Source organism: Mus caroli, unplaced genomic scaffold (genome assembly GCF_978045245.1).
Source record: "Mus caroli unplaced genomic scaffold, Mus_caroli_1 scaffold_7, whole genome shotgun sequence".
NCBI classification, from domain to species: Eukaryota; Metazoa; Chordata; class Mammalia; order Rodentia; family Muridae; genus Mus; species Mus caroli.
In genome coordinates this window covers 51,355,893-51,383,791 of record NW_028227262.1, presented here as the reverse complement: position 1 = coordinate 51,383,791, position 27,899 = coordinate 51,355,893, and the positions used below count along the sequence as shown (strand labels likewise).

The 27,899-nt window shown below is 44.8% G+C and overlaps 1 protein-coding gene across 5 annotated transcripts in view; it reads right to left on the bottom strand.

Moving 5' to 3' along the window:
• Positions 1-27,899, bottom strand: part of Frmd4b (FERM domain containing 4B) — a 246,580-nt gene that overhangs the window by 7,192 nt on the left and 211,489 nt on the right. For all 5 annotated transcript variants that reach the window (XM_085840234.1, XM_085840236.1, XM_085840232.1 and 2 more), the window contains exons 12-21: positions 16,110-16,186; positions 14,236-14,374; positions 13,676-13,817; positions 12,347-12,480; positions 12,147-12,266; positions 10,811-11,039; positions 7,979-8,035; positions 5,905-6,052; positions 3,830-3,949; positions 1,361-2,172 (exon numbers count right to left, since the gene is read on the bottom strand). In XM_085840234.1, coding sequence (XP_085696360.1) covers positions 1,361-2,172; positions 3,830-3,949; positions 5,905-6,052; positions 7,979-8,035; positions 10,811-11,039; positions 12,147-12,266; positions 12,347-12,480; positions 13,676-13,817; positions 14,236-14,374; positions 16,110-16,186 — 1,978 coding nt within the window. The remainder of the gene's footprint in view (positions 1-1,360; positions 2,173-3,829; positions 3,950-5,904; positions 6,053-7,978; positions 8,036-10,810; positions 11,040-12,146; positions 12,267-12,346; positions 12,481-13,675; positions 13,818-14,235; positions 14,375-16,109; positions 16,187-27,899) is intronic.

The following is a 27,899-nucleotide window of genomic DNA, read 5'->3' as shown; positions in this document are numbered from 1 at the left end:
ACTCAAGGGTTTTGACTCACACCTGGTTTCCTGTGGGTGTTTCCCCAGCCCTTCGTGCGCACCAAAAGCCATCCACAAGAATTTTCAGACCCCTGTTTGCTCTCATTCTTGGGGAACTCTCTCCAGACGTGACCCGTGAAAGCCTTCCATGCTTCACCCTGAGCTTTGAGGAAGTTCAGAAGGTCCTCTGAGCAGGATAGGTGTCTTCTACATCAGAGCCATAAACCACAAGAAACAGTGATAGACACCTCTTCCTGTGTTAGATGTGGTCATAGGTGGGATAATCCCGGAAGTCCAGGTCGCAGAAATAGAAATAAAATAGAACCCAAGCAGTACTCTCCATGGCAATGTCTCTTGTCAACAATCTTATGAATCACAAAGGAACGGTTCACTCTGACTGTTCCACAGGCTTGGAAATTCCCACACAGGACCCAGGATTTTGTGTAGTTTAAGCATTCGTGTATTTCTTCAACTCATACATTCCTTTAGTTGCTGATGACACCCTTCAAAGGACCTTGAGGTCCTTCAATACCGACCTATCACTATGCTGAGCAGACCAGTCCTCAGCTCCTATTTCTCCAAATTACTCCGAACAGGTTAGGGTGTGCAGCAGGTACTCTGCAAATGGGAGCAGAGGGAGTAGCCAGCTCCCCATATCAGGGTTAGAAAGAGAATGCTTTTGATGATCAAAATTAGCTACCAAAATTCCTGGAGTTTTCAGTAATGACGGTGGGCATGGAATCAGGTTTTCAAGTACCCCAGGCAAACATTGAGCTATGACCCCAGCCTCCCAAATTCCTTACATTAGCAATTCAGTTGAGAACAGTATAGACTGAGATAAGATAAGCGAAGTATGTAGAAAAATACTTGACAAATACCAGTTCTATCGGAATGACTGTAGGCGTTATGCAGGCAGGTGCAGGAATATTCAATCTTTAGATTTATGACATCTTGGCCAGTGGGAAGGGATGTGTGATCCTTACTTAATGCCTTCTGCTGACCTTATGTGTCTCTTTATTCTTTCAAAACGTCAAACTCCAGTGATGAGAATACTTTTAAGAGATGTGGCTATCAACATGAGGTAAAGAGAGCACAAAGCTGGAGCAAGCACCAAGCCAGGACAACACACAGACTAAGTCCTTCATCCTGTGTTTGCCCGGCTCAGATCTACAAATGGCTTCATCAGACTCTATGCTCTCTGAAAGCTATTCAAGTTGGCAGTTCTTATTACGGGTCCACTTAATGACCACCACTCTGAATGACCTCGGGGACCAATTTATGACCCTGGACAGGAGTGGTTTGGAATGGGTTGGGATACATGGTGGCCCCTGGAGTGATGTGCTTCCCCCAGTGTTCTTACCTGAAGAGTAGGAAGATGCTCGACTGCTTGGAGAACAGGGGACCTGGAGCCCTGCAAATCCCAGGCACCTCTGCGATCCCCTGTCTGAGTCAAAGCTCGTCTGTGGGCTGTGCCCCTGATCCTTTTGTCCAGAAGCCCTCTGGTACCAGCCACGCAGGTGCTCAGCAACTAAGGCCTTGTGGATGTTTTTGGTGATGTGCTCAGATTTCACGGCCGCCTTCCTTGGCAGCCGGAGAGTTGCGTAAGGGTTATGGGGCACACGGTCTACTTCATCTTCATGGAAAGACCTGCTGTAGTCCCTCTGGCGGTCGTATCCATAGTGAGCTGAGGATCGGTAAGAAGGATTGACACTGTACTGTCCCTCAGTGTCATTCTCATAGACGTAGCCACCACTGTAATACAGGTCGCATTCCGCATATGGTGGATATCCAGCGATATAGTAACCAGAAGGAGGTGGGTCCTGACCTTTGGAGTAGACACCGTTCCTCAAAGGATCCTTTTGTGCTAGGTTGGGCATGCTTCCTGAATTGGAAGTAGAAACACTGTGTTTCTTGGACCTTCTTCTCCCCCTGGCACGGGTGTCTAGGGTCTGGGTGGTGTAGTAAGGGCTGGCAGCAGGCGTCACACAGTAATACTCGGAGCTTGACTGGCTGGTATACGAAGACCCGTCGTCAAGGATCTCCGTGCTGCTGCTTCTTTGGGATTTGGAGAGGGTAAAAAATGGCTTGTCACTGTCCATCTCGGAGAGCAGGTGGGACTGGGACTCCAGGCTTCCGCTCCGCTGGCGGCAGTGTTGAGATGAGGAGTCAGGTCTGAAAGAAGAGAAGGGAAGATGAATACAGCACAAGAAGGATCCGAGGGAGAGAAAAGGACACTAGGCTGAGGGCTGGGGGCATGGTTCCATCATGGAGTGTGCAAGGGGTGAGCATGGAAACTTGAGTTCAATACAGAAGAACCCACGTTAAAAAGCCAGGCAGGGTGCCTGTAATGGACCCTAGGGAGGTGGTGACAGGTAGATCACTCACTGAAGCTTGCTAGCCAGCCAGTTTAGGCAAATTGGTGAACTCCAGGTTCAACGGGAGACCTTATCTTTAAAAATAAGGCAGAGAGTTGCTTGAGGAAGGCACCCCATGTTGACCTCTGGTCTCCACATACACATACAGTAAAGTATACAAACACCCCTACACACATGCGCACGTATAGGAACACAGGCAAGACAGAGCAAAGAATGTGTTGAATAGATTCATAACCTCTAAATTCAATAGGGCTTTGCAGGTTTCAAAATAGAGTCCACCTGTTCACACCATGCACTGGTTCACACATAAGCTCATCACCACAGAATTAGGGAAGAACCAGGTCCTGTTATTATGCAAGCCAAATCCTTTCTTGAGGCTAGAGAAGATATCTATGATGATGTGTAGACTGCATTAAAGCTGGAAGATGCTCTCCAGCAGGTCTTTGGAGGCTTTTCTCCTCACATAACATTCAGTCACATAAGAATAGAAGAGAAGGAGGCAAGGTGGAGTGGAGCCTGGGCCTAAGGCAGGAAAACCTGTGTTGAGCCACACATAGCTGTCAGCTGTAAGAATTAGGGCAGAATATTTAATGTCTCTGTCTTGCTTCTGTGTTTGTAAGACGAGATAAAAATGGTCCCTAATATGTACTTCATAACAGACTTGTCGTTGGCACTAACTCAGATAGCTTGGAAAAAGAATTTACAGGGATGTGAATACAGCTTAGTCAGTGCTGGCCCGGCATGTGTGAAGCTGTGGGTTTAGATCTGGGCACCACGTAAGTCAGGTGTAGTGGTGTGTATCTTTAGTCCAGCACTGGGATGGTGGAGGCAGGAAGATGAGGAATTCAAGGTCACTCTTGGCTACATAGTGAGTTCAAGGTCAACTTGAACTGAACTATATGAAATGGTGTTGCTAAAGAAATGCCTTTTAAAAATAAAAGAAGGGGCCGGAGAGATGGCTTAGCGGTTAAGAGCACCAAGTGCTCTTCCAGAGGTCCTGAGTTCAATTCTCAGCACCCATATGATGGCTCACGATCATCTGTAATGGGATCTGATTCCCTCTTCTGGTGTGTGTGAGATAGCACACTCATATACAATAAATAAATATTTTTTTTTAAAAAGAGGAAAAAAAGAAAAGAAAATTAAGACATTTAGGGCAGAGCTCTGCAAAATTAGCACTGCAAGGATTCTCATCCTTGCCCGTGAGGGACAAGGAGTGGTACTACCTAGGTGGGGAAATTAAACTACGAAGAATCCAATATATACCTGGAGGAATTGAGTAACGTGGTCTTTGCTGACTAATTAGAAATGGTAAGTTAGCAGAAAATGGGTTAGAATGAGTCAGGGCGACCACTATAGAAAGTCACTTTAAAAGCTATAGAAAGGCAGCAAAGGCAAGGCAGATACTCAAGCCAAAACTGACGGCGACAAAGCTGAGGAGATGAAGCGCTTACTCCAGGTGGCTGCTGCTGTAGGCATTCCGAGTCAGGACGGGCGTAGTGGGCATGCTCCGTCCTCCCTGGGGCCGCCTCTCCAGTGTCTTGTAAGGGCTGCTGTGTGTGGACAGCATTTCTCTGTGATTACAAAAGAGTTGAAGAAATGGTGAGTCTCACCGTACTCCTGACAGACATGCATTGATATGATGCTTCCTGGAAAGAGTGCTTGGGAGAGGATGGGAAGAGCATCTCTAGAGGTGAGCATCCTGAGTGGTCCTTCATGGCTATTAGTGGAAGCACTTGTGGTCTGACTCTCTGGGGTCATGTACACAGCCAATAAGAGGATGCTCAATAGGACTGACGGAGAGCAAGTAGGGTGAAGCTCAGCAAACCCTTCTATCAAGTCTGGTAGTAAATATTTGGGGCCTTGACATATACACAATATGGAAGAGAGTGGATGTGGCTGTATTTCAATAAAACTTAATGTAGTTTTTAGACATTACCAAATATTATTACTTTTGTCTCGTTCCCTCCAATTTCTTGAAAACATTTTAGTCAGCTCATGGTGGCAGAGTCGCTATGGCCCGTGGGCTGTTATTGGTTGGTACATGACTAAAGTGTATCGTCTTTAAATTGTGTTTCTCTACTTCCCAGAATGCTAAGAACATAACTGTGTAAGGGGAAGACATAACCCTGGATGCCAAAGCACACGATTAGCACACACAGATCCTGGCATCAGCTCCCCAGTGCCCAGAAGGAAACTTCCTGCACAAATGTCTACTTCCTGTGAACATAAGCAAAGAACATTATAGCTCAGAAGTACAAAGTAAAGATTTGTGTACCCATAATGTGAGACCACACTCACAACATGATTTTTTTCTAAGTGTATATACTTACAAGTATCTATATTTTTAAAAAAAGAGGTCTTAACATTGTATTTTAAAAATTTACTTAAAAATCAAAGTTGCATATATTATTTTCATATTGCTAAATATCTATTAATCTGTCTTTCATTTTATTATTGTTAATTTATTAATTTAATTTTTTAAGTTTTAGTTTTGAGGACAGTATCTCTCTTGGTAGCCTGGGCTGACGTTCAGGCTATCCTTAGCCTTATAGTAATACTTATTTAGCCTTCTGGTGTTATGACAACAGGCGCACATCACTATTCAGGGCTCTACAATGTCATTTAAATGAATTCATAGCCATTCTACCATGTGGCTTTATGATAATTTATTTAAACAGTCCATAAGTTGACAGTTTCTTTAGAGTCAAAGTTATAAAAATTAAACTCTGGAATCCTAGGCCTGCTAGAATTTGACTTGAAAGTCTTCCAAAGGTGAGCAGGTTAGACACTTGTCTAGTACCCTGTGGGCTTGCTACAAAGTGATGGAAAATTGGGGGTGGGGCAAGTGGGACGAAGTTAGGACATCAAGGACATCCCCTGGAAGGGGACGTTGGGATCAGCTACTTCCTATCTCTCTGATTCTCAGTTACCCCAAGGTGACTGCTCTGATCTATCAGATGCTCCCCACTACTATGCTGCCCTAAGCTTAGCCACGATGCTCCCCTAAACACAAACCCGGAAGGAAATGGTGATTTCCTTGAAGCCTCTAGCTTTTTTATGAGTTGCATGTTTCAGGCACTTTGCTTATTGTAAGAGCTGGCTAAAAGCATTCCCCAATCTCCAGCATTAAAGTCCTTGTAACTGGATATAAGTCAAACAGACTTTAATACCAAGGATAGAGTTCAGGAGTTTGAAGCCAGCCTGGTCTATAGAGAGTCTCAGAACAGCCAGGGCTACACAGAGAAACCCTCTCTTGAAAAACCAACCAACCATATAAACAAACAAAAACCAAAAGCTAAAAAAAACAAAACAAAACAAAAAAACCCAAACCCAAACCAACCAACCAACCAACCAACCAAACAAACAAACAAAAAGCCCCACTGTCAACAACATATCTCTGGGTTAGTTTCCCTGCCTCGATTTCAAAAAAGAACATCATCCGGAAAGGTAAGTAACAACCAAGAAACATTTTAGAGAAGGCACTTCTTAGCTTCAAAGCATCAACAATGACATGATAGTCACCCACCTGGAATGCCTGGTGTCCATGAACTGTTCGTTGATGGAGGATTTTCTGAAGTGGATTCGCTCAATTCCGAGAGACTTGGGGGGTAGAATTCTTGGAGAATGAGGTACTGAACTTGGTCGCTGCCCAGCAAGAGTGAAGGAGTCATTGGCTAAAATGAGTCAAGGAGCAATGAATAAAGATGAGTCAATGGGCAAAGGACTAGCTTGGCAATCATTCACAGAGGGCTTGGTGGGTTAGATGAACAACAGTTCTTCTCAAGAGAGCATTGGTAGAAATGTGTCTACTACACATTCTGTGCACACTTTGTAAAACTAAGTTTTATAAATGACATGTTAGAAAGAAATGCTGAAGTCTGAGCCAATTTTTCTCAACTTACAGTGAACGCTCTGAGAAAGAAACTCACTCAGGTGCAGTGGGTGACGGCGTCACTTCCAAAAACTTTTATTAAAGAAAGTCTGCAAGGTGTGTAGCGTGGTGTGGACACCTTTAAGCCCGGTACTTTTGAGGGAGAGGCAGGTGGATTTCTGTGAGTTTGAGGCTTGCTTAGTCTGCGTAGTGAGTTCCAGACTAGCTAGAGTTACACTGGGAGACCCTGTGTATAAAGAAAGGAAGCGGGGTGGAGAGGAAATCCTAACTTGCAGAAAGCCAAGCAGATAAGCCAGATGGGTTTTGTTCCCCTTTGAAGACCTGAGGCCTCTGAGGCCACAGGCTCATCCTATGGGGGGGGGGGGTGGGCTTTATTGGTTAAGGTGTGGCATATTCACCACCAACACGTGCATTTTCAAAAAATAAATGGTGTGTGTGTTGGTCTGCAGCTCAAAGCAGGACCCTGAAGTAGTGAGATTTTACTTATGATCAAACTCAAAGAAAAAGCAGTCTAGGGGAGGGTGCAGGAGGTGGGGCCAGTACAGGGAAGTGGCTTCCCAAAATACTTCAAATCATATCAGAAAGATAGTCAATCAGTTGGTTACGTATAAAGAATTACAAGGAAGTTTTCAGTCCCTTGATAGGAAGCACATTCCATCCCAGGACACACTGAACCAATATTCACCACTGTCACACACATAGTGCTTATGGCCTATAGGACATGGTAAAAATGACATGAAATCTAATTTCATAAGATGAGCTTTTCTTCCTAAGGAAAATAAAATCAATCCCCACTTCTCTAGAAAGCAGTGCTATGCAAAGGGTACACTACAGTTTCCTGGTTTGATGCTGGACTCCAGATATGGAATCTATCACCACTGGAAATTGCTAGGTGAAAGACCGAGTAGCTTATACAGTTCTGAGTCTTTATTGAAAATACAAAGTTTAAAAAGAAACACAAAGTTTAAAAACAGAACTTTAACAACCTTACAGACAGACTTATTCATGCTATGGGTTTCTGATTAGGTGGGCCTGTGTTTAATACTAGCCTGTGTATACTATAATTAGACCTCCCTCCCCTATCATTTGTATAAATAAAGTTAGTTTATTCTCTTTTTCTTCAAAGAGAAACAAGTTGGCTTCCCTTTGTTGCTGTTGTTGCTCTTTGTTAGACAGAGTCTTATGTTTAGAACTCATTATGTAGCAAAGGAAGGCCTTGAACTTCTGTCTGTCTTGGTTCTGTTTTCCAAATACTGGGACCATAGGTATGCACCATAAGACCTGGATGACTTGGTGTTGGGGATCAAACTCAGGGCACCATGCACATTAAGCCTTCTTACAGCTAAGCTACATCTTGTGCCTGAATTTACATAAATTAAAAAATTATCTTAGGAGCAGGAGAGAGAGAGAGAGAGAGAGAGAGAGAGAGAGAGAGAGAGAGAGAGAGAGAGAGGTTCAGTTGTTAGGAGTGCTTACTTTACTGAATTTTACAAGGACCTGAATTCAGTTCCTAGTACCCAGGTCAGAAAGGGTCACAAAATGGCCTATAACTCCAGCTCTTGGGGATCCAGCTTCCTTGGGTACTCACATACATATGGTCTACACACACACACACACACACACACACACACACAAATAAAAATCTTAAAATATGATCTTTACTCTTCAGAGCATCTAATATTTTTAAGTGATAAAAGGAGCCACTTACGGTCGTCATAGGTGGTGGTGTCGGACAAAGAACTGCTTTCCGATGGAATGATGTCTTCTGTGAATATAAATAGCTGCCTTTAGGATAATTGTGCATTTATACAATTAGAATGAGTTCAGCGAAGCAATTTTCAACTGAGTGCATTTTATTTTCATTTAGATAAATGTAAGCAATTACAGTGCATTAAGAATAATTAGCTGTTGTCGGAATCACTTACATTCTACTGGAGATAAAAACCATCTGACCTATTGTGCAGATGTTACAATGGATTACTCACTCCTCAGTATCCAGAGGGGAGACTGGTTCTTGGTCTCCCCAAGGATAACAAATCTGAGGGTGTTCCATAGTTCTCTTGCACACTGTGGGTACTGTCTCTATTACTTGTAATTCTTAATATCTGTTCTATTGTAATGCTTATCAAATAATATGTTTAGTACAAAGACAATATTCCCACAAATATTTTGAGCTGAGGCTGGCTGTTTTCTGCAGATGTGGAATCTGAGGATGGAAGGGCTAGCTATGTTTCTTTTTTCCTTCTTTCTTACTTTCTCAATCTCCTCTCCTTCCCACCCCCTTTCTGGAGACAAGGTTTTATACAGAAGCCCAGGCTGCCCCTGAATTCTCTACATAACTAATGATAACCTTGACACTTCCAAGTCCCAAGTGCTAGGATTGCAGGCATACACCACCATGTCTGGTTGTATGTGGTGTTAGGGACTGAACCCATGACGTCATGTATTCTGGGCAATACTGACTGAGTGAAATCTTTAGCTCTTAACTGTATCACTTTTGATAGGATTACAAGTCACAGAGTTTGGCTCTTAAACTAGTTTGCAATGTTTTCTATACCTTGAAAGGAGACTGAATTCCACATTTGTTCTAAGGAGCTCTTCTGTACGATGCAGAAACAGTGTCTGCTTAGATCAGAAACAGCAATCTCACCCTCAATGTTGTCAACCCCCAAGTGCCCACAAATATCACCAAATATTTCTTAGGGTGTGGGCCTGAAGGGCAAAACTGTCCCTACTTTAAAAGCTCTGAATCAGAAGATTTGAGTTTAAATCTTGTTTTTGTCATTTATCGTCCATGGGAGCTTGGGCAAGTTGCTTCATCTCCCTAAGAGTCTTTGGCTCCGCTCTGCAGTGGGGATAGCAACAGTGCCTATTGCACAGTGCTGAGAGGAGCTATTTGATTAACTAATGGCATGCAGATTTTAGCCAGCTCCAGGCACACAACAAATGCTAGATAAATACCAACTATACTTCTTCATTTTATTACCCGGACTTGGCTGTCTGACTGGGAGTGACAGCCATGGGGCTTTGAGCATTTCTGATGCCCATTTGGTAGAAAGAGCCGGCTCAGATGTGTTGATATGATTTTGCAAACCATCCCACGTTCAGCATGGAGTGTTTTGGTGGAAGGTTCTAGCCAAATACAACACCTCAGTGTAAGTTTTAAAACCACTGTGAAGGGACCGTCATCATTCAAAGTCAAATGCTAATCTTTATTAGAGCCGGGTGGACTCTCTCTTAATTAGAAGCACAGTGGGACTTGAAGGCGAGATGCCAGGATAGTCAGCTGCTGGGTTCACTTACACAAGCATCTATCCAAAAGATGCTCAACCAATGGTACCATCTGCTGTCCAAATGCCAGCCACCAAAAAGGAGAAGACTTGGGGCTAGCACAGCTTGAGGGTGAATTGGCTGTGACAAATGGCCATGAACATTAAGCACACTGTTAATCACCCACGTCTGGAGGCAAAGAACAAAACCATCATCAAACCAACTGGATTGTACCTTTAGAGTCTCCAGCTCCAGTGGACTAACATTTGTGTGTTTATGTCTGTATATCCGCTTCCAGAAAGTCATGCCTCAGCTTGATGAATCATAGGCTCTAAGCCTGGTCTGCTCTAAACTCAGTTTATCTAATAGAAAATGTATGATTATTTCGTGTTCCTGTGATGATAACCCATCAGCCAGTGGAGGAATGACCTCAATTTTTCAGGTGTTAACACACAAAGGGGAGGAAAGGCTTGGGTTTAAAGAAATAATCAATAATTGAGTCTAAAAACCACATTAGTGTTTGCATAAGGTCGATTAGACTTTAAATTGACATAAAAAGACTTCGCCATTTGTTTTATTTTTTTTTCCCTGAATAAGAACTTCATAGATACAAGATGTTGAGAATCTTGGGAATAGAAGAGAATTGGTGTGCTTACAACTCTGTGACGGTTAGTATTTTGAAATAGTTCCCTATCAGTCATCCTGTGCGCAGGTTTATACAAAGTCAGAATTACCTTGTGGTTATAATCTTATCTCTCATCTTTCCGCATTCCATGTTATCATTTACCATTTGCCTACTCTTCTCCACCCCCATTCGCCTACTCTTAAATACTCTCTTGCAATGGGATAATCACAGGACCCCTTCTCTATCAGCACACGTGCAAGAACGGGTCTCCAAGACAATGCAGGGTATGCTGCATTCAAACATCTTGCAGAAAGGCTTCTATCTAAAGCTCAGTGTTCTGACGTGTCGGCATCGTGAAAAGTTTTTGGGGCAGTGACTCTAGGCCAGTTACAGGGAGTCTGTTATATCATGAGCCAACATTCCTGTGAGCCTTTATCCTGAAAGTTCATGATCTGTCTGTCCTATGGAACTGCAACGGTGAGCCTGCTGCCGTTGACACACGCCTTTGATACTGAAAATTCAACTGTGTCTACCTGGTTGCTTTGAATGCTGTTCTGCTCTTTCACCAGAGTGAACAAGCTGAGGACTGGAACATCCCAGCAGGAGACCTGAGCAGGGGCCTGCTCACAGATCACCATTACCCACCTGGTGGGACAACTGCAGCCTTCTGGCTGGGCTTCTTGCCACATCGGATTCGGTATTCGTTGATGGAATTTTCAATCTCCTGCAGTCTTTTCACAGCATCTGTGTAATCTTGCTTTCGTTTTTTCTTCACGGTTTTACAAAGGTCGGGCTCACTGGCAAGCTTTTTTGCAGCCTCAACCAGCTTCTGCTGTATCAGGAAATTGCTCTCCAGTTCTTGTAAAGCCGGATCCTGCATTTAGACAATGACACAGTTTTATTTTTATGTGTGACACACATAGTCACTCTCTCTCTCACATTATGTCTGGATAGTAATGAAAGATTCTTGCATGTTCCTGAGTTGTCCACCCTTCGGGCATGAAACTGTCCACGTTTGAATAACGCAAGCATCCTCAGACCCTCTCCAGGAAGACAAGACCTATCTCAGCCACCTTCACATCACCTCACAGTCCAACCTCTTCTTTTTAAGGAGGAAAATGAGTTTGCATCCATTCGCTTGGCTGGCTTAAGGCCAGTTTTCAGAAAGAGACTCTAACCTGTGACTCACACGTGAAGAATGTTACATTCATAGGTGGCCCTTTAGAGACACGTCATTTGGGTCTGACTACCCTTTCTGGTTGTTCCTGGTAGCATGACTGAATATACTACTCATAAATAATCTTTTTAATCCTTTAGCTTTCTGAATTTGCAAAAGGAATAAAGTACTTTATGAAAGCGTGCTAAAGATTAGCCGACACACCATGCGAGGGGCTTAGGTCAGATCTGAGTGCATAGGTAGGTACTCAGCACATATCAAAACTTGCCTCTATTACAAATGGCAGCTGAGAGAGTGAAATTCCTGTAACAACCATGGGGTGGGTCATAATGGCATAATTGCTAGTGAGAGCACACACTCTGTTGACCATCAAATCCTTTAACTTAATTATACTGAATGTTGTATATGCTATCTCACTTAACCCTTACTGCACCCTTCAGAGGGGTTGGCCACCATGATGACCACTTTACAGATGAACGGACACTCCAGGGTGATGAAACAATTTGCTGAAGGCTACTTGGTTTTAAGCAGAAGGATCTGAAGCTAAAGTCCAATCTTAATTTCTGTAATACTATTGATAACTTCTTCCCAGGGCTCGTAGAATGCTCTCCATGACCCGGGGAACAAAATAGTAAGGATCTTAATTTTGCTCCGAGCGTGAGTGAAAGAGTGTTCGATGTAGTCTATTTCCGTGGCTCAGAGAAAAATCTACAGCATGATTCTGAACCGAGGGAATAGATGGAGGGTAGGGAACAGATAGCTCCTCTGTCCTGTGCACACCACGGCCCAGCACCACCATCATACCTCCTCAGTAGGCAGTAAGTTGTCATCTAATTTGAACGTGGTCCCCACTCGCCTCCTGACCTGAGGAGGCTTCTCGCCTATGTTCAGTGGATACTCCTTTGGCATTCTGCCTGTGAGCTCCTGTAAAACAGGACAGGGTCAAGAGCACATAAGTGACACAGTTACCCAACCCAAAGCCAGCAAGGCCAGGGGCCACTCACGGCCTCCCGCAGGCAGATCTTCTTCAGCTCCTCCACTTTCTGCAGGAGCTTTTCTTGCAACAGCTTCTCCTTCTTCTTGAGCTCCAGAATCTTCTCCCGCTTTTGCTCCTCCATGCCTTCCGAGTCCTGAGAACCTGGAGTGGGGGCAGGGCGGGGAGGTTCACACAGGGCCTGTTTCCTTCCTTGCTGAGTAAGGGACAAAGGGCCGGGGAGGCGAGCTGGGCCCTGATGCTGCTTTTATTTCTTTTCTCCTTGTTTCTGAACATAATGAAAGGAAACCAGGAGACTGTTCACATGCTCCTGGCCATCGGGAAAAGCCTGGTAAGAAAATGTCTCCTGCACTTCATGGCTGAGTCATTTTGGAAGCCCCAATAAAATGCTATGTGATTCAGGCACACACAAGGAGAAATTACATTTTTTTCTCTTTTCTTTTTTTTTTTTCCTTTTGTAATGAAGGGAATATGGGCCCTGAGAAGGCCCCACTCCATGTTTTTTTTTTTTTTTTAGAAAGTAAGCAAGCAAGGAAATGGAATGTTCTATGCAAAGGAACCCCCCCACTCTCCTACCCCCATTGCTTCACCTACAAGCAGAGAGGGGAATTAGAGAAGACAAGTCCATTTAGTGAAGTTCCACAGACTTAGCAATAAGAGACTCCAGACTTCCCACAAAGGAAAGGACTGGGCGCAACGGTTACGGTCTCGGAACCAGGTACTTGTGACTGTGCACGGATAGACTTTTATGTTCTGTGGAGAATTCGTGGCTGGCATCAACCTGGCAGGGAGTCAACATCTTTTAAGGCAGCTTTGGGTACTCGGTATTTCTGTGTGTCATGGGATTTATTCAGCTTGACTACTTTCTATTTAACTTCATATTCTTTAAAAATCGTTAAAGGATGGCTGGCGGTGGTGCAACCCAGGGCAGAGGCAGGCGGATCTCTGTAAGCTTGAGGCCCGAATGTATTCAAAGCTTTTGCATACTGTTGCATTTTAATAAAACATCTTTGGTTTGGTTTTTATTGTTTTGTTTTGTTTTGGGCCTCAACAAGTTGCATTTGGAACGATCTGTAGCAAACATACAAAGAAGATTGCTTATTCTTTCTTTCTTTCTTTCTTTCTTTCTTTCTTTCTTTCTTTCTTTCTTTCTTTCTTTCTTTCTTGTTTGTTTGTTTGAGACAGGGTTTCTCTGTATAACCCTGGCTGTCCTGAAACTCACTTTGTAGACCAGGCTGGCCTCGAACTCAGAAATCCGCCTGCCTCTGCCTCCTGAGTGCTGGGATTAAAGGTGTGCACCACCACGCCCGGCTTTATACTTTCTTGAACAGGGAAATACCTGAGGATATCAGGCTGCCATTGCTTGCCATGATGAATTGACTCTTTGCTTCCAGAGTCACCAGTTTGGAGCCCCTCTGTGTTCCAGTCTCTGTTAAGTCCATGGCGATGTCGTCTAAGCTTCTGGCTGAAGGAATTTTTGCCTATGAGGTGAATAACATTGAAATGGAATTAATATAATCACATTTTAAAGCAATACAACGATTAGGTTACTGTGCAATCAAAGATGTCAACACGGGGCAGTTTATATCTGTAAAGTGGGACTTTGAAAAGAACAGAAAACTTTAGTTTTGTAAGTGGAAGGTTTCAGCAAAGCATGCAGGATCCAGTCACTAACTTTAAAATGTCACCAGCAATGTCACCGCTGGAGGAACATATGCATACCAAATGTCACAACCTTTAAATTAGCTATATATGTTGCCCACCTCTTAAAAAATATATATGAAAAAAACCTAAGACAGTTGGCAGCAAAGTTTAAAACATTTTTTTTCTTACATGTTTTCTGAGAAAATTCATTTTTGAACAGAGAGAAAAAGGACTGGAGCCCCTCCTGAAACTCACTTTGCTCTGCTTCCGGTCCAGGTAGAACTGATGCTGGCTAATGGCCATTACCCAGATGGACTTGATGAGAGAGGAGTTTGCATACCAGGTTTGTACAAACAGGCCACTCTGTCCAAAGGTTCTTCTAGACACCGAAATCCTAAAACACGAAGAAAGTCATGAGTTATTCACCCCTGGGCCAGCAGCACACGGTGTGTACCTAGCCGGCAGAGCTGTCCCACACTGTGCCTTCCTTCCCTCTGTCCTTCTGGGGCATAGACTTTGCCTGACAAGGCCTGAGGTTCCGATGTTGCCCTAAAACCAGTCAGCCCCAATCGATCTCTGCATAAATCCTGACACACTCAAAACTGAATGAGGAGTTAGTCAACTGGGAAGCTGTGGGACAGCACCTAGTCAGAAATGGGGCTACCAAAAGTAGGGAGAGATAAGAGGGGCAGAAACCCAAGGCGAGGAGGGAGCACAGGGGGGACACCTCAGGAAGCACTGAGGGAGTCTCAGCCTGCAGGAGGTGAACTTGATGACCCTGACTGAGAATGTGCAGGGCTCACATCAGTCCAGACTGCTGCATGTCCACCAGGTAAAAACAGGAAAGGCAGGCGAGGAGGAGAGCCAGAGCAACGAAAGGCAGGAGCAGGAGCAAGAAAGACCACAGAACCACAGGGAGAAGAGAGCTGAGCCGACTGGGGAAGGCAGAAGAGGGCAGAAGAGCAGAGGGCAGGAGGGCATGGAATGTGTGTGTGTGTGTGTGTGTGTGTGTGTGTGTGTGTGTGTTGGGGGAGGGGCTGGTGCACCAATGCTCTCAGTAGGAACTGGCTAATCTCCTTGGGCCATCTATTTGTCACAGCGGTTTCCTCCTGTTCCTCTGACCTCCAAATCCTACCTAGTGTCTAAAGAATAACTACTGAAGGATGCTTGTTGATTGTTCAGAGACCTGCATCCTGTCTATTCTATTCATGCGAACAACTTTGACTACTGTGGCAGTTTCTTCCTTTCTTTCGGGACTCAACAAACACTCAAAATAAAAATAGGCAAAGCACCAGAATAGATAACTCCTTTTTCTTTTCTTTTCCTTTTTTTTTTTTTTTTTTTTTTTTTTACTTTTTTAGACAGGGTTTCTCTGTATAGCCCTGGCTGTTCTGGAACTCATTTTGTAGACCAGGCTGGCCTCGAACTCAGAAATCCGCCTGCATCTGCCTCCCAAGTGCTGGGATTAAAGGCATGCACCACCACACCCAGCGATAACTCTCTTAAGATATTAAACATCCAATTAACCCCTGCCAAGAGGCTCTAGCTATAACCATAGCCTGAGCTATAACCAGTCCTGAAGGGAATGGCAGCTCAAACAACCGTGGCTATTTCCTATCACCAAGATGGCTTTAAGACACACACCACAGATCCTGGTACACTGACTGGCTGCAGTGGTTGGTCCCTCATCAACTAATATATAAGCAGCACAAATTGAACTCAGTAGGTTAAAAAGAAAAGCATTAAGAGTTGGATAGAGGCCTGGTGTAGTTATAGAGAGAAGTGGTGGAGATTGTGTGCAAACCACATTGTGTGTGTGTGTGTGTATGAAGTCCCTAAAATTAATAAATATTATATTTAAAAATAATACACCCACATACACATACTAAGGGTAACCAATGCTAGAGAGACTATGCAGAAGCTGGAACCTCACTTATTACACTGGTAGAAATGTAAAGCCGCCCAGTGCTTTAAAATGCCTGACAGTTACCCTATAGGTTAAACACAGTTTATCTTTGACCACAATGACTTCACTAGGAGGTAAATCTCCAAGGGAAATACAAGCAAATACGAACAGCTATGCATACACAGTCGCCGCATCACAGCTCATACAAAACTCTGTTCTTTACCTTCGGGGATCGTGCACCTCCACAGCAAATTTCTTCTCACGGAAATACAAATTTTCCAGCTGCTTCCATTGAAATAGCTAAAAGAAATTAAGAAAACCGCGTAGCTTTCATTACTCTTAGTTTTACTAACTCCACAAGTCAGACTCCTAACGAAAGGATTGCAAGTTCCCCCCCAGCTACACCAACAAGGTCAAGCGCAAACAGGTGATTTATAAACTTTGTACAAATCAACTATAACCCGAAACCATTTTGTTCTCTCATGTTTACCTAGTAAACTTCACCTCACCAGTAAATCTTCCTTGAACAATAAAACCGCGCATCCGCAGAACACGCATCAGTTTTTCCCCTGACTCAACCGTAGGACAGGAAACCTGCATGGTTACTGTAAGCACAGACCTTCTGCTTAAAAGACCTAGCTAGCCTTCACATTTAAATGGAAAAGCCACCAGAGGGGATGTCTCAATAAAGATCAAAGATAACATTTCAAAGGCACGCAAAGTGAAAGTAAAAGAACATCCCAGGCAAGTCTAAGAAACTCACCTAGCCCAGTGCCCCAAAATGACGCAAACAGAATGCCAGGAATCCAGCAAGGGCTGGGGTGGGGGCGATGGCTGACTCTTGTGGCTTTCTCAAGTGAAGAGCTGCCAGGTGTGGCCAGAGCTCCCAACCTCTGCCTGCCTTGTCCAGCTGCCTTTACAATGGGGGACTCGAAGTGACTTGTCATTTGGATGGAGAAACAAACTTTGTTGGAAATGTGTCTTCAAAAGCCAAATAATATGATAAACTGTGCATACTGACAGGGCTGAGAGTGCCTGGCTGATTTCTGCAGCCCTTTCATTAAGTTTTGGATTGATGCAGGCTTTTTGAGGTCTTATCTTGGACCGGGTGGTTCTCTCCCGCAACCTCAGACATTGCTAAGCTCTGCCTCCACGTTAAAGCGACCCCCCAGAGCCTTTCTTAGAACACACTTTGTTGTCTAAGAGGCGTTGCTCTGCAGCACACAATCAGAAAACACATTTCCCAAAGAACAGAAGCTTTTCACAAACGTGGGCGCACAGAAAGATGGGCTGAGCTGTACAGTTTGTAAGAGCCGCTGTAGAGCCAGTGTCCAGACTGAACCTTAGACCCCAAACAGCACGGCTGACTAGCGTGGACCACGGACAGACACCCAGCTGTCTGTCTGCAACTGCCCCGGCTCTCCAGTTTCAAGGAATTAGTAAACACATAGAGCTACATACCCACGTCCTACGGTTTCTGTGGCGCTGAGGTTGTCATTTCCTTCAATCCAAAAGTTCCCCCAAATGGGCAGAAACGTGAGAGGAAGCCCCGGGATCCTGCCTGCCTCCCTACCCACGACGGTAGCTCCAGTACCTTCTGAATCGAGTTTCATAAGACACTTAGGTGTAACTCGGTTTCACAAACCAAGCCTCCCACGGTTGACACACCACTGACATCAGCCACTCTGCCGAGGGACACCTCCCCAGCACCCTCTTTCCACGTCAGGGAGAGGGGAGCCAGGTTCTCTCCAGTAGATTTTCTCAGAAAAGGAGTTCTAAAATGGGGCAGCCTGGATTCCCACGGTACTTCCTGAGAGGTGAGCCGACTTTGAATCCAGGCACGAATTGCACCCAAGGCTGTTTGAGGAAAACCTTTTTACTCAGGTCTACTCACTGGCACACGAACAGGTTCAACAGGAAGAGTCAGAAGGCAGCCGGGCTGTGTTTTCCTTTGCGTCCATTCCCACACACATAAAACCAGGGCTCCACTTGAAACCTGATCTCTGTGCGCCGCCACCTCCCCCTCTTATCACTTGCGAATGGGAAATGCTAGGCTGACTCCATTCAGCCTGCCCCGAGCGCAGAGCAAGCTGGCGCCCCAGCAAAGGAGAAACCCTACTTAAAAACTGAAGGGCTTCTAGTTATTTACAGAGAATCGGAAATAATTACATGGCAATTGGATTTGCAGAAGACGTTATGGGAGACAGGCAGGGCTTTTTTTTGTGTCAGAGGAGCTCCCTTCTCTCTCCCCCCCACCCCCACCCCGTCCCCCTCCTCCATCTTAAAAGTTTATGCAAAGAGTGCTTTGAGATACTGGACAGAACAGTATGAAGGTGGCCTGGGACTGGTAATAACATGGACTCTGGGTAGAATGTAGAGGGAGTAAGTGGGCCATGAAACTTCAGCTTGAGAAAAGCTGGGATGAAATGAAACTGACAGAATTAGTCCCTGTCCATGTTTGTTTGTTTGGTTTTTGTTGTTGTTTTTTTTGCCTGATTCTCGTGCTTTCTGGAAGTCAGTCCTCAACATTTACTCTCAAATTCAAATGAAAATATAATTCAAAATAAAAATAATACTTATTTCTCAAAATTATGAGGAAGTTGACATAAAATGAATCTGTTAGTTCAGAGCCCAGATGTCTGTCTGTCATCTGGGGAATCCTTTAGAAATTCCATGTGCCTATCAGTGCGATCCTATCAATGTTTACAGTGGCTACAAATACTTTTTATTGTAACTGCGCTTGATCTAGCTGGTGGTTAGATGTAAGATAGTGTTGTTTGATAGGTCATTTTTTTTTTTCATGAAGTGTGTACCATCATTCTTCCAGTACACTTTTCAAGTGTTTCTGAGTGCTTGTTTTCGGGGGTGAGGGGGAGGCTGAGGGGCTGGAAGGGCCAATGGAGGCGGGTGGATGTTGTTTAAAGGTGCTCTAGTGTTGGAGACCTAACAGACGACCGACTATGGATTTCAACCAGGATACAGGCTCTTCTCTTGTCCCAATGCCTAACAGCAAAGAATAAACCAGAACTGGCCAAAGTCATGTGGAGACTTAATGAAAAGGGGAAAGGGAAATTGGCTAGGGAGCTATCCAAGGCAACCTGCCTGGTTTGAAACTCTTTCTTAGAGAAGTCGTCTCTGAAACAGATAAGAAGGACTCTACATCTCTGAGAAATGTCGCAGGTGCCAAAGGGACTCTGAATGTGAGGAGAAGATTCAGGCTTAAAAGGAGGCAAAATGGAAGCAGTTTTACACTACAGATTTACCACCTCTTGGATGTAGTTGTCAGGCATGGTATGTGTCGTTTGAGTTAAAACAGCAAAGCATTTGTGTGCGTGCATGTATACAAACCTACTTGCAATCTTCCTACCACAAACAGAAAAAACAAAATTGCCCAACTTAAAATGCTAATCCTGAAGACTTTAAAGAAAGAGGAAGAAAAGGGACGGGATTCGTTTTCAATAGCGTTCGGAATATGGAAAGGACATGTTTTCTAAAGCTGGCTTGAGTTAGTGTTCATTGTCGACGTGCTCTTAGTGGAAGCCATGTGTTGGAGAATCTGCTGTTTCACTGATGCTGCTAGCTGTTAAAGGGAAAGAGCGGAAGTGTGAAAGGAAGACTATTGACAAAGCCTCCCCGACGTCGCTCTATTCTGGACTCATTTGCAATGATTACTTGTCTCTTTGGAATCAACAGAAGGAAGCAGATACAGGCGAGCAGGCGGTGTCTTGGGTTACTCTGATATCACAAAAGTAAAGGAATGGATAAAACATGGAAGGAGGGGGGGTCAAGGAAGATGTATTCCAGAAATCACAACAGGAAGACATATGTCAAAGTCACTCATCATCTGTCTTCAAACGAGGAAGAGTCCAGGATTTAAACGCCGAGGTAGGGAACCATGGTAGGTAGCGGCAAATACTGTTAGAAAATAAACTCCTGTGTAAAAATATTGCATACATATGAAGTCTTCTTCCTGTTCAGACACAAAGACATCTGAAGACTTTAGGGAAAAAATTTGCTACATTATGACACATCATTCAAAGAAAGGAGTGTCTTAAACATTTAAGGCATTTTGTGGATATCAACTATTATTCAATTAGGTCTCACACATGTATAAGCCTTTGAAAAACTAGCCAAGGTCACCTCTGCCATATCTCCACCTGAACTTGGGGCTGGCAAGGTGAATCGGCACTGCCTGTTCTTCCAGAGGACCCGAGGAGCTCAGTTCCCAGCACCCAGAGGGCAGCTCACAACTGTAATACTCGTTGCAGGTTGTTTGACCTCGTTTGACCTCCACAGGCACCAGGCACACATGTGGAACACAGACACACACCCAAGCAAAAACTCACACACAGACATAAACAAAGAACACGCTAGAGCAAAGCAAAACAGTCTGATAGTTTGAAGGGGTGGGAGCCCTGAGGGACTTTTAGAAAATAGGTCTGATGTATACGAGACCAGGCTGGCCTTGAACGTAGAGATTTACCTGCCTCTACCACCAAGTGCTGGGATTAAACACATGCACTACTGAGCCTGTCTCAACAGTATTTTTTTGTTGTTGTTGTTGAGACAGGGTTTCTCTGTGTAGCCCTGGCTGCCCTGGAACTCACTTTGTAGACCAGGCTGGCCTCAAACTCAGAAATCCGCCTGCCTCTGCCTCCCGAGTGCTGGGATTATAGGCGTGTGCCACCACGCCCGGCTTCAACGGTATTTTTTAATACCTCCTATGGGCAATGTCCTGTGATTGTTCCTGAGCTGTGAGCAGGTCTCATCCCTCATGGCATGCACACACAGGACTGCCCTGAGGGTCTGGGCTTACAATTGAATCCACTACTCAAGAGCTGTGCTTAGCTTTCCTAAGCCTCAGTTTCCTCTTCTGTTAAACAGCCCGATGATGCCTGCCTCCAAAGGTTATCCAAATACAAGTTTATGTTTGTAGGGTACTTGGCCCAGAGCCTGGCTCGGAATATCCATCAGTGAGTGGTTGAGCTAATGTGTTGTGAAGGAAGGGCTTGCTGAACACTTGGCTAATTGTTACTAAATAGAGAGCAGCCACTTAAGAGCAGAAACAAAGCTAGCAGTAGCTATCTGCCTCCACATCTTCTTTCCACGGAGGAAACAGCTCAGTTATTCTGTTGACATAGCTGTGTCATCCACCAGGCCTCCAGTTCTCAATTTCTATGACCACACTGGGCTGGGAGCATGGATCTCTTGGGTGGTTTCCTGGTGCATCCTGGGCAGGGAGTGTGGGTCTCATGGGTGGTTTCCTGACATAGCCTATAGGGAGGAAATCTGTTCCTCTGTCCCATACCTGGCAGTCACAGAGGAATAGAGAAACAGAAGGGTGGGGCATCAGCCTGTCCCACAGACAGACTGGGCAACAAGCTTCCTTCTGTCTGGAGTAGCCAGGAAAAATGATGTGCCCTGACAAGCAGAGGAATGCTGGAGAACCTGCTGCATAGGGCAAGGGGTTTGCTGGAGGATCATAAGACCCTCCCTCCCCCCTCATGGGGAGCACTTTGTACAGAGAGGACCCAGTTCTCTTTTACATCATGACAAACTGCAACTACACATCACCCAGGTCTGACAGTAAGGTGGGATAGGAAAAGATAGCACAAGGAGTTGGGACTTTTCATTGCTCCTGTATTATAGGTTAATCATTTAACTACAAATTCAAATGGAAATGACTAAATTCAGGATAATCACAACTAAGGTACATGAAACAATGAGTCACTCGGGGAGGGTGATTCCCCCATATCCCATGATGTGAAGCAAAGCAAACAAGACAGCACTAACTTATTCTGAGGGTTGTATCTGATGAATAAAGGTATCTATCGCTAATGCCTTCTGGGGTACCAAAAACCATGTGCACTGTCCCTTCCCCACAACCAGACATGGAAGCACCGTCTTAAGCTAAATCCCATCCAGGAGAAAACAAAGACTCACAGAAGGGCCACTGACAAGACACCCGGGCAGCAGGGATGGATCTGGGGTTCACATGCAACCATAGTCAGGATCCAAAATGCCAGCATAGCATCATAGCACATCACTTCTTTTTTTTTAGTCAGGGGAGAATCTATAGTGACGTTTGTTGTATTTTTAACAGGAAGAGGAGGAGGAGAAGAAGGAGGAAGAAAAGGAGGAGGAAGAGGAGGAGAAAAGGAAGGGAAAGAGTAATATTCATTTATACTTCAGATTAAAAAGAACAGAGAAGGCAATTATGGCAGCCATTTTGTGGAATAGGACCAAGTCCCTTGAAATGGGACTTGATTTCACAGCCAAGGCTAGTCTTAGACCCATGTTGATCCTCCTGCCTCAGCTTCCCAAGCACTGGGATTACATATGTGCCCTGTGACCTGCATATCCCTCAACTTCAATTATAGTGGTTTGCAGCTCAGGGCAGCTGAACTATTCCCCACCTCACCCCACCTCCAGGCCATCTGGGGGTGGGAGGGGACTTGGCTGGTGATCACATGGGAAGAGAGGATGCTGCCAGGACAAAGTGCAGACACTGGGCCCTGTACTACTGTGCTCAGGAGAGTCCCATACTTTTTTTTTTTTTCCGAGACAGGGTTTCTCTGTGTAGCCCTGGCTGTCCTGGAACTCACTTTGTAGACCAGGCTGGCCTCGAACTCAGAAATACACCTGCCTCTGCCTCCCAAGTGAAGGGATTAAAGGCGTGCGCCACCACGCCCAGGGAATCTCATACTTCAAAGGAACTAGTGATCCAACCGGGTCTGAGAAACGCTGAGTTAGGGGGCAATATTTTGTGTTCTTTCTGGGTTCTGAGAGGTAGGATATGTAAATGAAGATGCTTTTGCTCCATAATAGTGAGTATCAGAATTCCGACTCTTTCACATAGATAATACTTCTAGAATCAACATGGTTGCTCAGGTACTTTTCTAGATACAAATGTTACCTGTTACCTGCTAGAGAGACTTAACTATCCCAGACTAAAGCGGTCCTGCGTGCCCAACAGTATCAGCTGTGGTAAAAACACGTTTCTAAGAGATCCCAACAGAACATTCTCAGAGTCTGAAAACTATTCTTCTTCAGGCGTGATTTCATAGCCATATGTATGTAAAAATGTCACACCTCACATGTGATCAGTTAAATATGTTGGCTATTTTGCAAATAGGTTTAGGTGGGTTAGGATAGGTTCTGGCCGAAGTTTCTCCTGTGGCCAAGTCTCCACCCAGGGCTGAGGGGTTGGCCTCTTTCCTGTTACAACTTGCATGGGGGCACATGGGCATGCGTGTCAGACAACCAGGCCTGGCATGGTGCTGTTCCCAGGTGTCACCGCAGATGACCAGGTACTCTCTGACTCTGTTTATGGTTTATGTCTCTGTGTTTGTGACTGTCTCTCTCTCCCTGTCCCCACACCCAGCCCCCAGAACTCACTGTTTCTCAGTCTGACTTCAAATTTGCTCTGAATCTAAGGATGGCTTTGAATTTCTGATTTTCATACCTCTATTTCCTGAACACTGGGACCAAAGGTACACTCTACCGTGCTTGGTTTATATGGTGTTGGGAATCAAACTTTAGACCTCATACGTGTTAGATAAGCACCCTGCCAGCTCTAGGCAAACACCTGAGCTACAAACTCCAACTCTACATGTCATTTTTCTTTGTGTGTGTGACAAGGCTAACCATTGGTTAAGTCCTAGGTATAGCAAGTAAGAGGGTGGCCATGGGTATGAGATGGTGGCCTCTGTGCAGAGCTATTTCCTCTTCTGCAGAGAGCACTTGCCATTCCTATGTAAGAAATCCTCTCATTCTTGAAGATGTGGTCAGTGGCCTCCTTTGAACATTCACCCTCCCTCCTTCCTGTGAGAGAAGAACAAACCACCATGTTCATTCAGCCCTTAGCTTAAATGTCACTTCCCTGAACACACCAAATGTCCCTCCCCATCCCATGCCTGATCTTCCATCTCAACAGAATTGTACCAGAGGCAATTCAGAGTTTACAATGATACGATTTCCTTGTTTCCAACAACCATCTCTCTAGAATATTTTCAGAGAAACAGATAAGTTAGCAGCCACAAATACTTCCTCCAGAGTGTATATATATATATATATATATATAATATTTATATATTATATAAGTGTATATATAAGTGTATATATATATATATATATATATATATATATATAATTTATTTTTGGTAACAAAACAACTTGAGTTATAGCTTTGGCCACAGCCTGCCAGCATGAAGACAATGCTTCCCAGCCTTCCTTGCAATGAGTCGGGGACTTCCTGAAGGAGAAAGGGCTTGCTCTACAATGCCTTTCACTTTCTTTAACTACACTCAACTGAATCTTGAAAAGTCCTCATCACAGAATTTCAACCCTTAACTGGAATTAAGCACAGAGGTGGCGGGAGATGTCCTACTGTGCAGGGAAGTATGGAGCGCAGGGGAACACATTTCACTCTGAATAATTTCCTTTAGCCCACTGGATGCCTACAACACCAAGAGGTGAAAGCGGAGGGAGAATCCTCCGAGCTCGACAGATGAGAAAATGAGGGGGCAGAGAGGCTAAGTGGCAGTTCCAAGTCCCAGCTGGTCAGTGGGAACACAAAACTGGTTCTCATTTCAAGCCCATGGGATAGGATTGGCGGTCTCCTCCCACTGGCTCTGCAGGTTTAAACAGTCAGATTGATTATTGGTGTGGCTGAAGCTTCATTACCCACTTTCTAAACAGGATGGACTGGTCCTCTGGCCACATTTTGTAATCCAGTGTTTCTCTTCCACCCCAGACAGTGTGTTATATTGATGCAGACAGAGCTCTTCCTGGTCTCCTAGCATTAACCCTACAATGGGATAGAGGGACCTTCTCTGTGGTCCAGGGCGACGAGCTGGCATTGGAAAGAGCAAGGTGAAGTGGAAACAGTCATGATGTCTTAGATTAGACAGATAATCAAGCTGCTACCTTTTGGTACAGGACGGAGTGCTGCTATAACAGTCGAACAGAAGGACTCTGTGTGTATTGCTTAACACATCCGCCTCCAGGCACGAGGAAATTCCAACAGTTTTTTTTTTTTTTTTAAATCACTTAACTGAAGGCCAAGAGTGAAGATATTCACTGCAAGGATCTCTTATCATGCTATGAAGTAATAAGATGCTAATCTTGAAAGGCATTTCATCAGGATGGTCTAGGAGATACCTAGAGTAGCAGTGCCCCATTGGTCCCCCACCTCTGCTCTCTTTCCAGACGAAGTCCTTGCTGTAGAGCCAGAGTTAGGTCATGACATACACACTAAAGCCTTACTTGCCCTCGGATGGATGGTCTACTTTCTTGTGAAAGACATTTTTTTCCCTCTCTCTCTCTTAAAATGCTGAACAAGGGACCAGAGAGATGGCTCAGGGGAAGAGCACTGGCTGCTCTTCAAGGTCATGAGTTCAATTCCAAGCAACCACATGGTGGCTCCCAACCACCTGTAACTGGATCAGATGCCCTCTTCCGATGTGTCAGTGACATTAAATAAATAAATAAATAAATAAATAAATCTTTTTAAAAAGTGCTATACAATCCATAAAAACCTAAGAAGAGGGGCTGGCTCAGTTGGTAGGGTACTTGCCTTGTGAGCATAAAGCCTTGGGGTTGAACCTCAGCCTCATATAAACAGGGCCCAGTCATGCACACTTGTAACCCCAGTTGAAGGCTGAAGAATCAAAAATTCAAGATTTCTTGGCTATATAGCAAGTTCAAGACCGGTCTGGGGGTACAGAGAACCCGTCGTAAAGTCATTAATGATTTTTCTTCTCATAAATAGCAAGCACATCTTCATGCATTATGGGTAACACACAGGGGGCGGAAAAAGGGTTTGCCAGTAGGGAATAGGGACTGAAAACAGGGACTTCTAGTATCCCAGGATTGCTTTGCAATATCCTTCCCTGTCAGTATAAAAATATTTCACATGCTCTCTTTAATTGTTTGCCTCCCTCCCTCCCAAGGAATGATTTTTCTTTATCTGGTGATAGCTGTTTATCAGGCACGGGCCAGAGTATAATCTCATTCAGTTCTCACACCCCACCCCCTTCAGCTAGTGGGATTACAGTTGTGCAAGATGAGGAAGACTCCTTTAAAGAGATGAAAACTGTACCGAGGAACACAAGGCAAATAAGCACTGGGGATATAGCTCAGTGGGAGAGTGCTTGCTAAGCCTGCTGGAGTCTCTGGGGTTGGAGACTCTGCATGGCAAAAATACTCACAGATATCCGTACAAACACACACAACTCCATACACAGAACCAAGATCACAGAGACAGTAGACATCAGGGCCAGGATGGAGGACGGCCCCTCAACTCTTGGGCTGCGTCATGGTGCTTCACTGATGGAAAACCACTTGGACCCCTGCCCAACCCCAAGAGTGACAAAAACTTAAAGCTAGAATAAATGAAGAATGCTGGCTAGTGCCCTAGTAGTAAGTCAAACATGGCCCCAACATTTAGAGGCAATAATTAACAGACATTATCTAGAAGGGCTAGCAGGCCTTTACCAACAGGCCTTAAACAACCCCTTTTAAAACCAGCCTTTTGGCACGAGTCTATGATTCTTGGTCTGTCTCTCTCCTGGTTTGCTTTTCCATCAACAAGGTAGGCACATGGCCATTAATTTGTCAGCATGACCTCGCTTCTTTCCTGGGCATTGGAGAACTTGCTGCCTGCCCAGATGCTGAAGCGTGAGCCTTCTTTTGTGTGGGTGCTCACAACCCTTTAAACTATGCATCCTTTTAGCGTGTGCATGCCGGCCGGGAAAGGGCCTTGCAGAACAGGCTCCTGTCCCCGGATCAAATCAGCAGGTTACAGAAAGCAAGATCCACCATCAGATTTCAACAGACGAAAACCACAGCCAAGAGTGGACCCCTGGAATGACGGAGGAGAGGAGGGCAAGCAACAGACACCACAAGGAGAGAGCTAACATCCTGTCAGAAGTGAGAAGCCAGTGTTGAAAACGGAAGAGGAAAGCTACGGCCTGATAACAGGACGTGGCTGCTGGGCCTGGTCTAGACTCTGGACCAAAGAAGAAGCCGGCCTGATTGTGATCGGCGTGAAGCAGTGGGTACAGACTTATACGAAGCTGTGAATGTGAGGGAAGGGTTTTGCGAGTCAGGAGCACTAGCGAGGAAATGAAGTTCAGCGTTTGCTGTGAGAATATGACACACCATTACGTGGGAAAAAAATCTGATGGCTTGTTTTTGTTTCTTATGCACTGCAAGCACACATTTATTAAGGAGAGGGGGAAAAGAACTCTGAGAGTGGAAAGAAGGCTGAGATTCTCTCTCTTTCTCTCTCTCTCTCTCTCTCTCTCTCTCTAAAGAAACATTTCTAATGTTGTGAGAATTTTGGGACCTCTCAGGCTGTGCTAGGTGACTATAGGTTGACTTGTGAGTTGACCTAAGGCCTATTTTGCACACAAGTTTAGTAAAACCTAACAAGACTCTTGTGTGTTCTTTACTAAAAAGGTAAATATTCAGGACAGACTAATGGGCAGAAACATAGTATTATGGGTGAGCTATGCCTTAAGAAACCATGACTGGCAGTGGCTTGGCTGGGACTCTTTATTATGCCCCAGTACCCCAAGCCCACTGCCCCACCCACAGTGGAAGCTGTAATGGCCTTCAAAAGACAATTGGTAGTTAGGTGTGTTGACTCGAACCTGTAATCTCGGAATTGGGTGGAGGGTGGACGGGAGGATCGTGAGAGAGAATCTGTTACAAAGATTATGTATTTCCATATAATGGAACTCGGGGAAGCTTTAAAGGTGGCAAGAGGGTTGGGGAAGCAGCGCTAGCCTGGCTTTTGCAAGGCCCCGGATCTGATTGGCAGCATTCCTTACTCCAGCGTTGTTCACAGGGCTGACAGAGACTGCCAGCCAGCTGATGACAAACACAGGAGGATCTGGTGGTTGGAGGCTGCCTTGTTGCTTTTGTTAATGCTTCTCTAACAAAGCAGCCCCAAAGCCGGACTAGTCTCACCCAGCAGAGCGGGATGAACAGGGGAAGGGAAGCCATG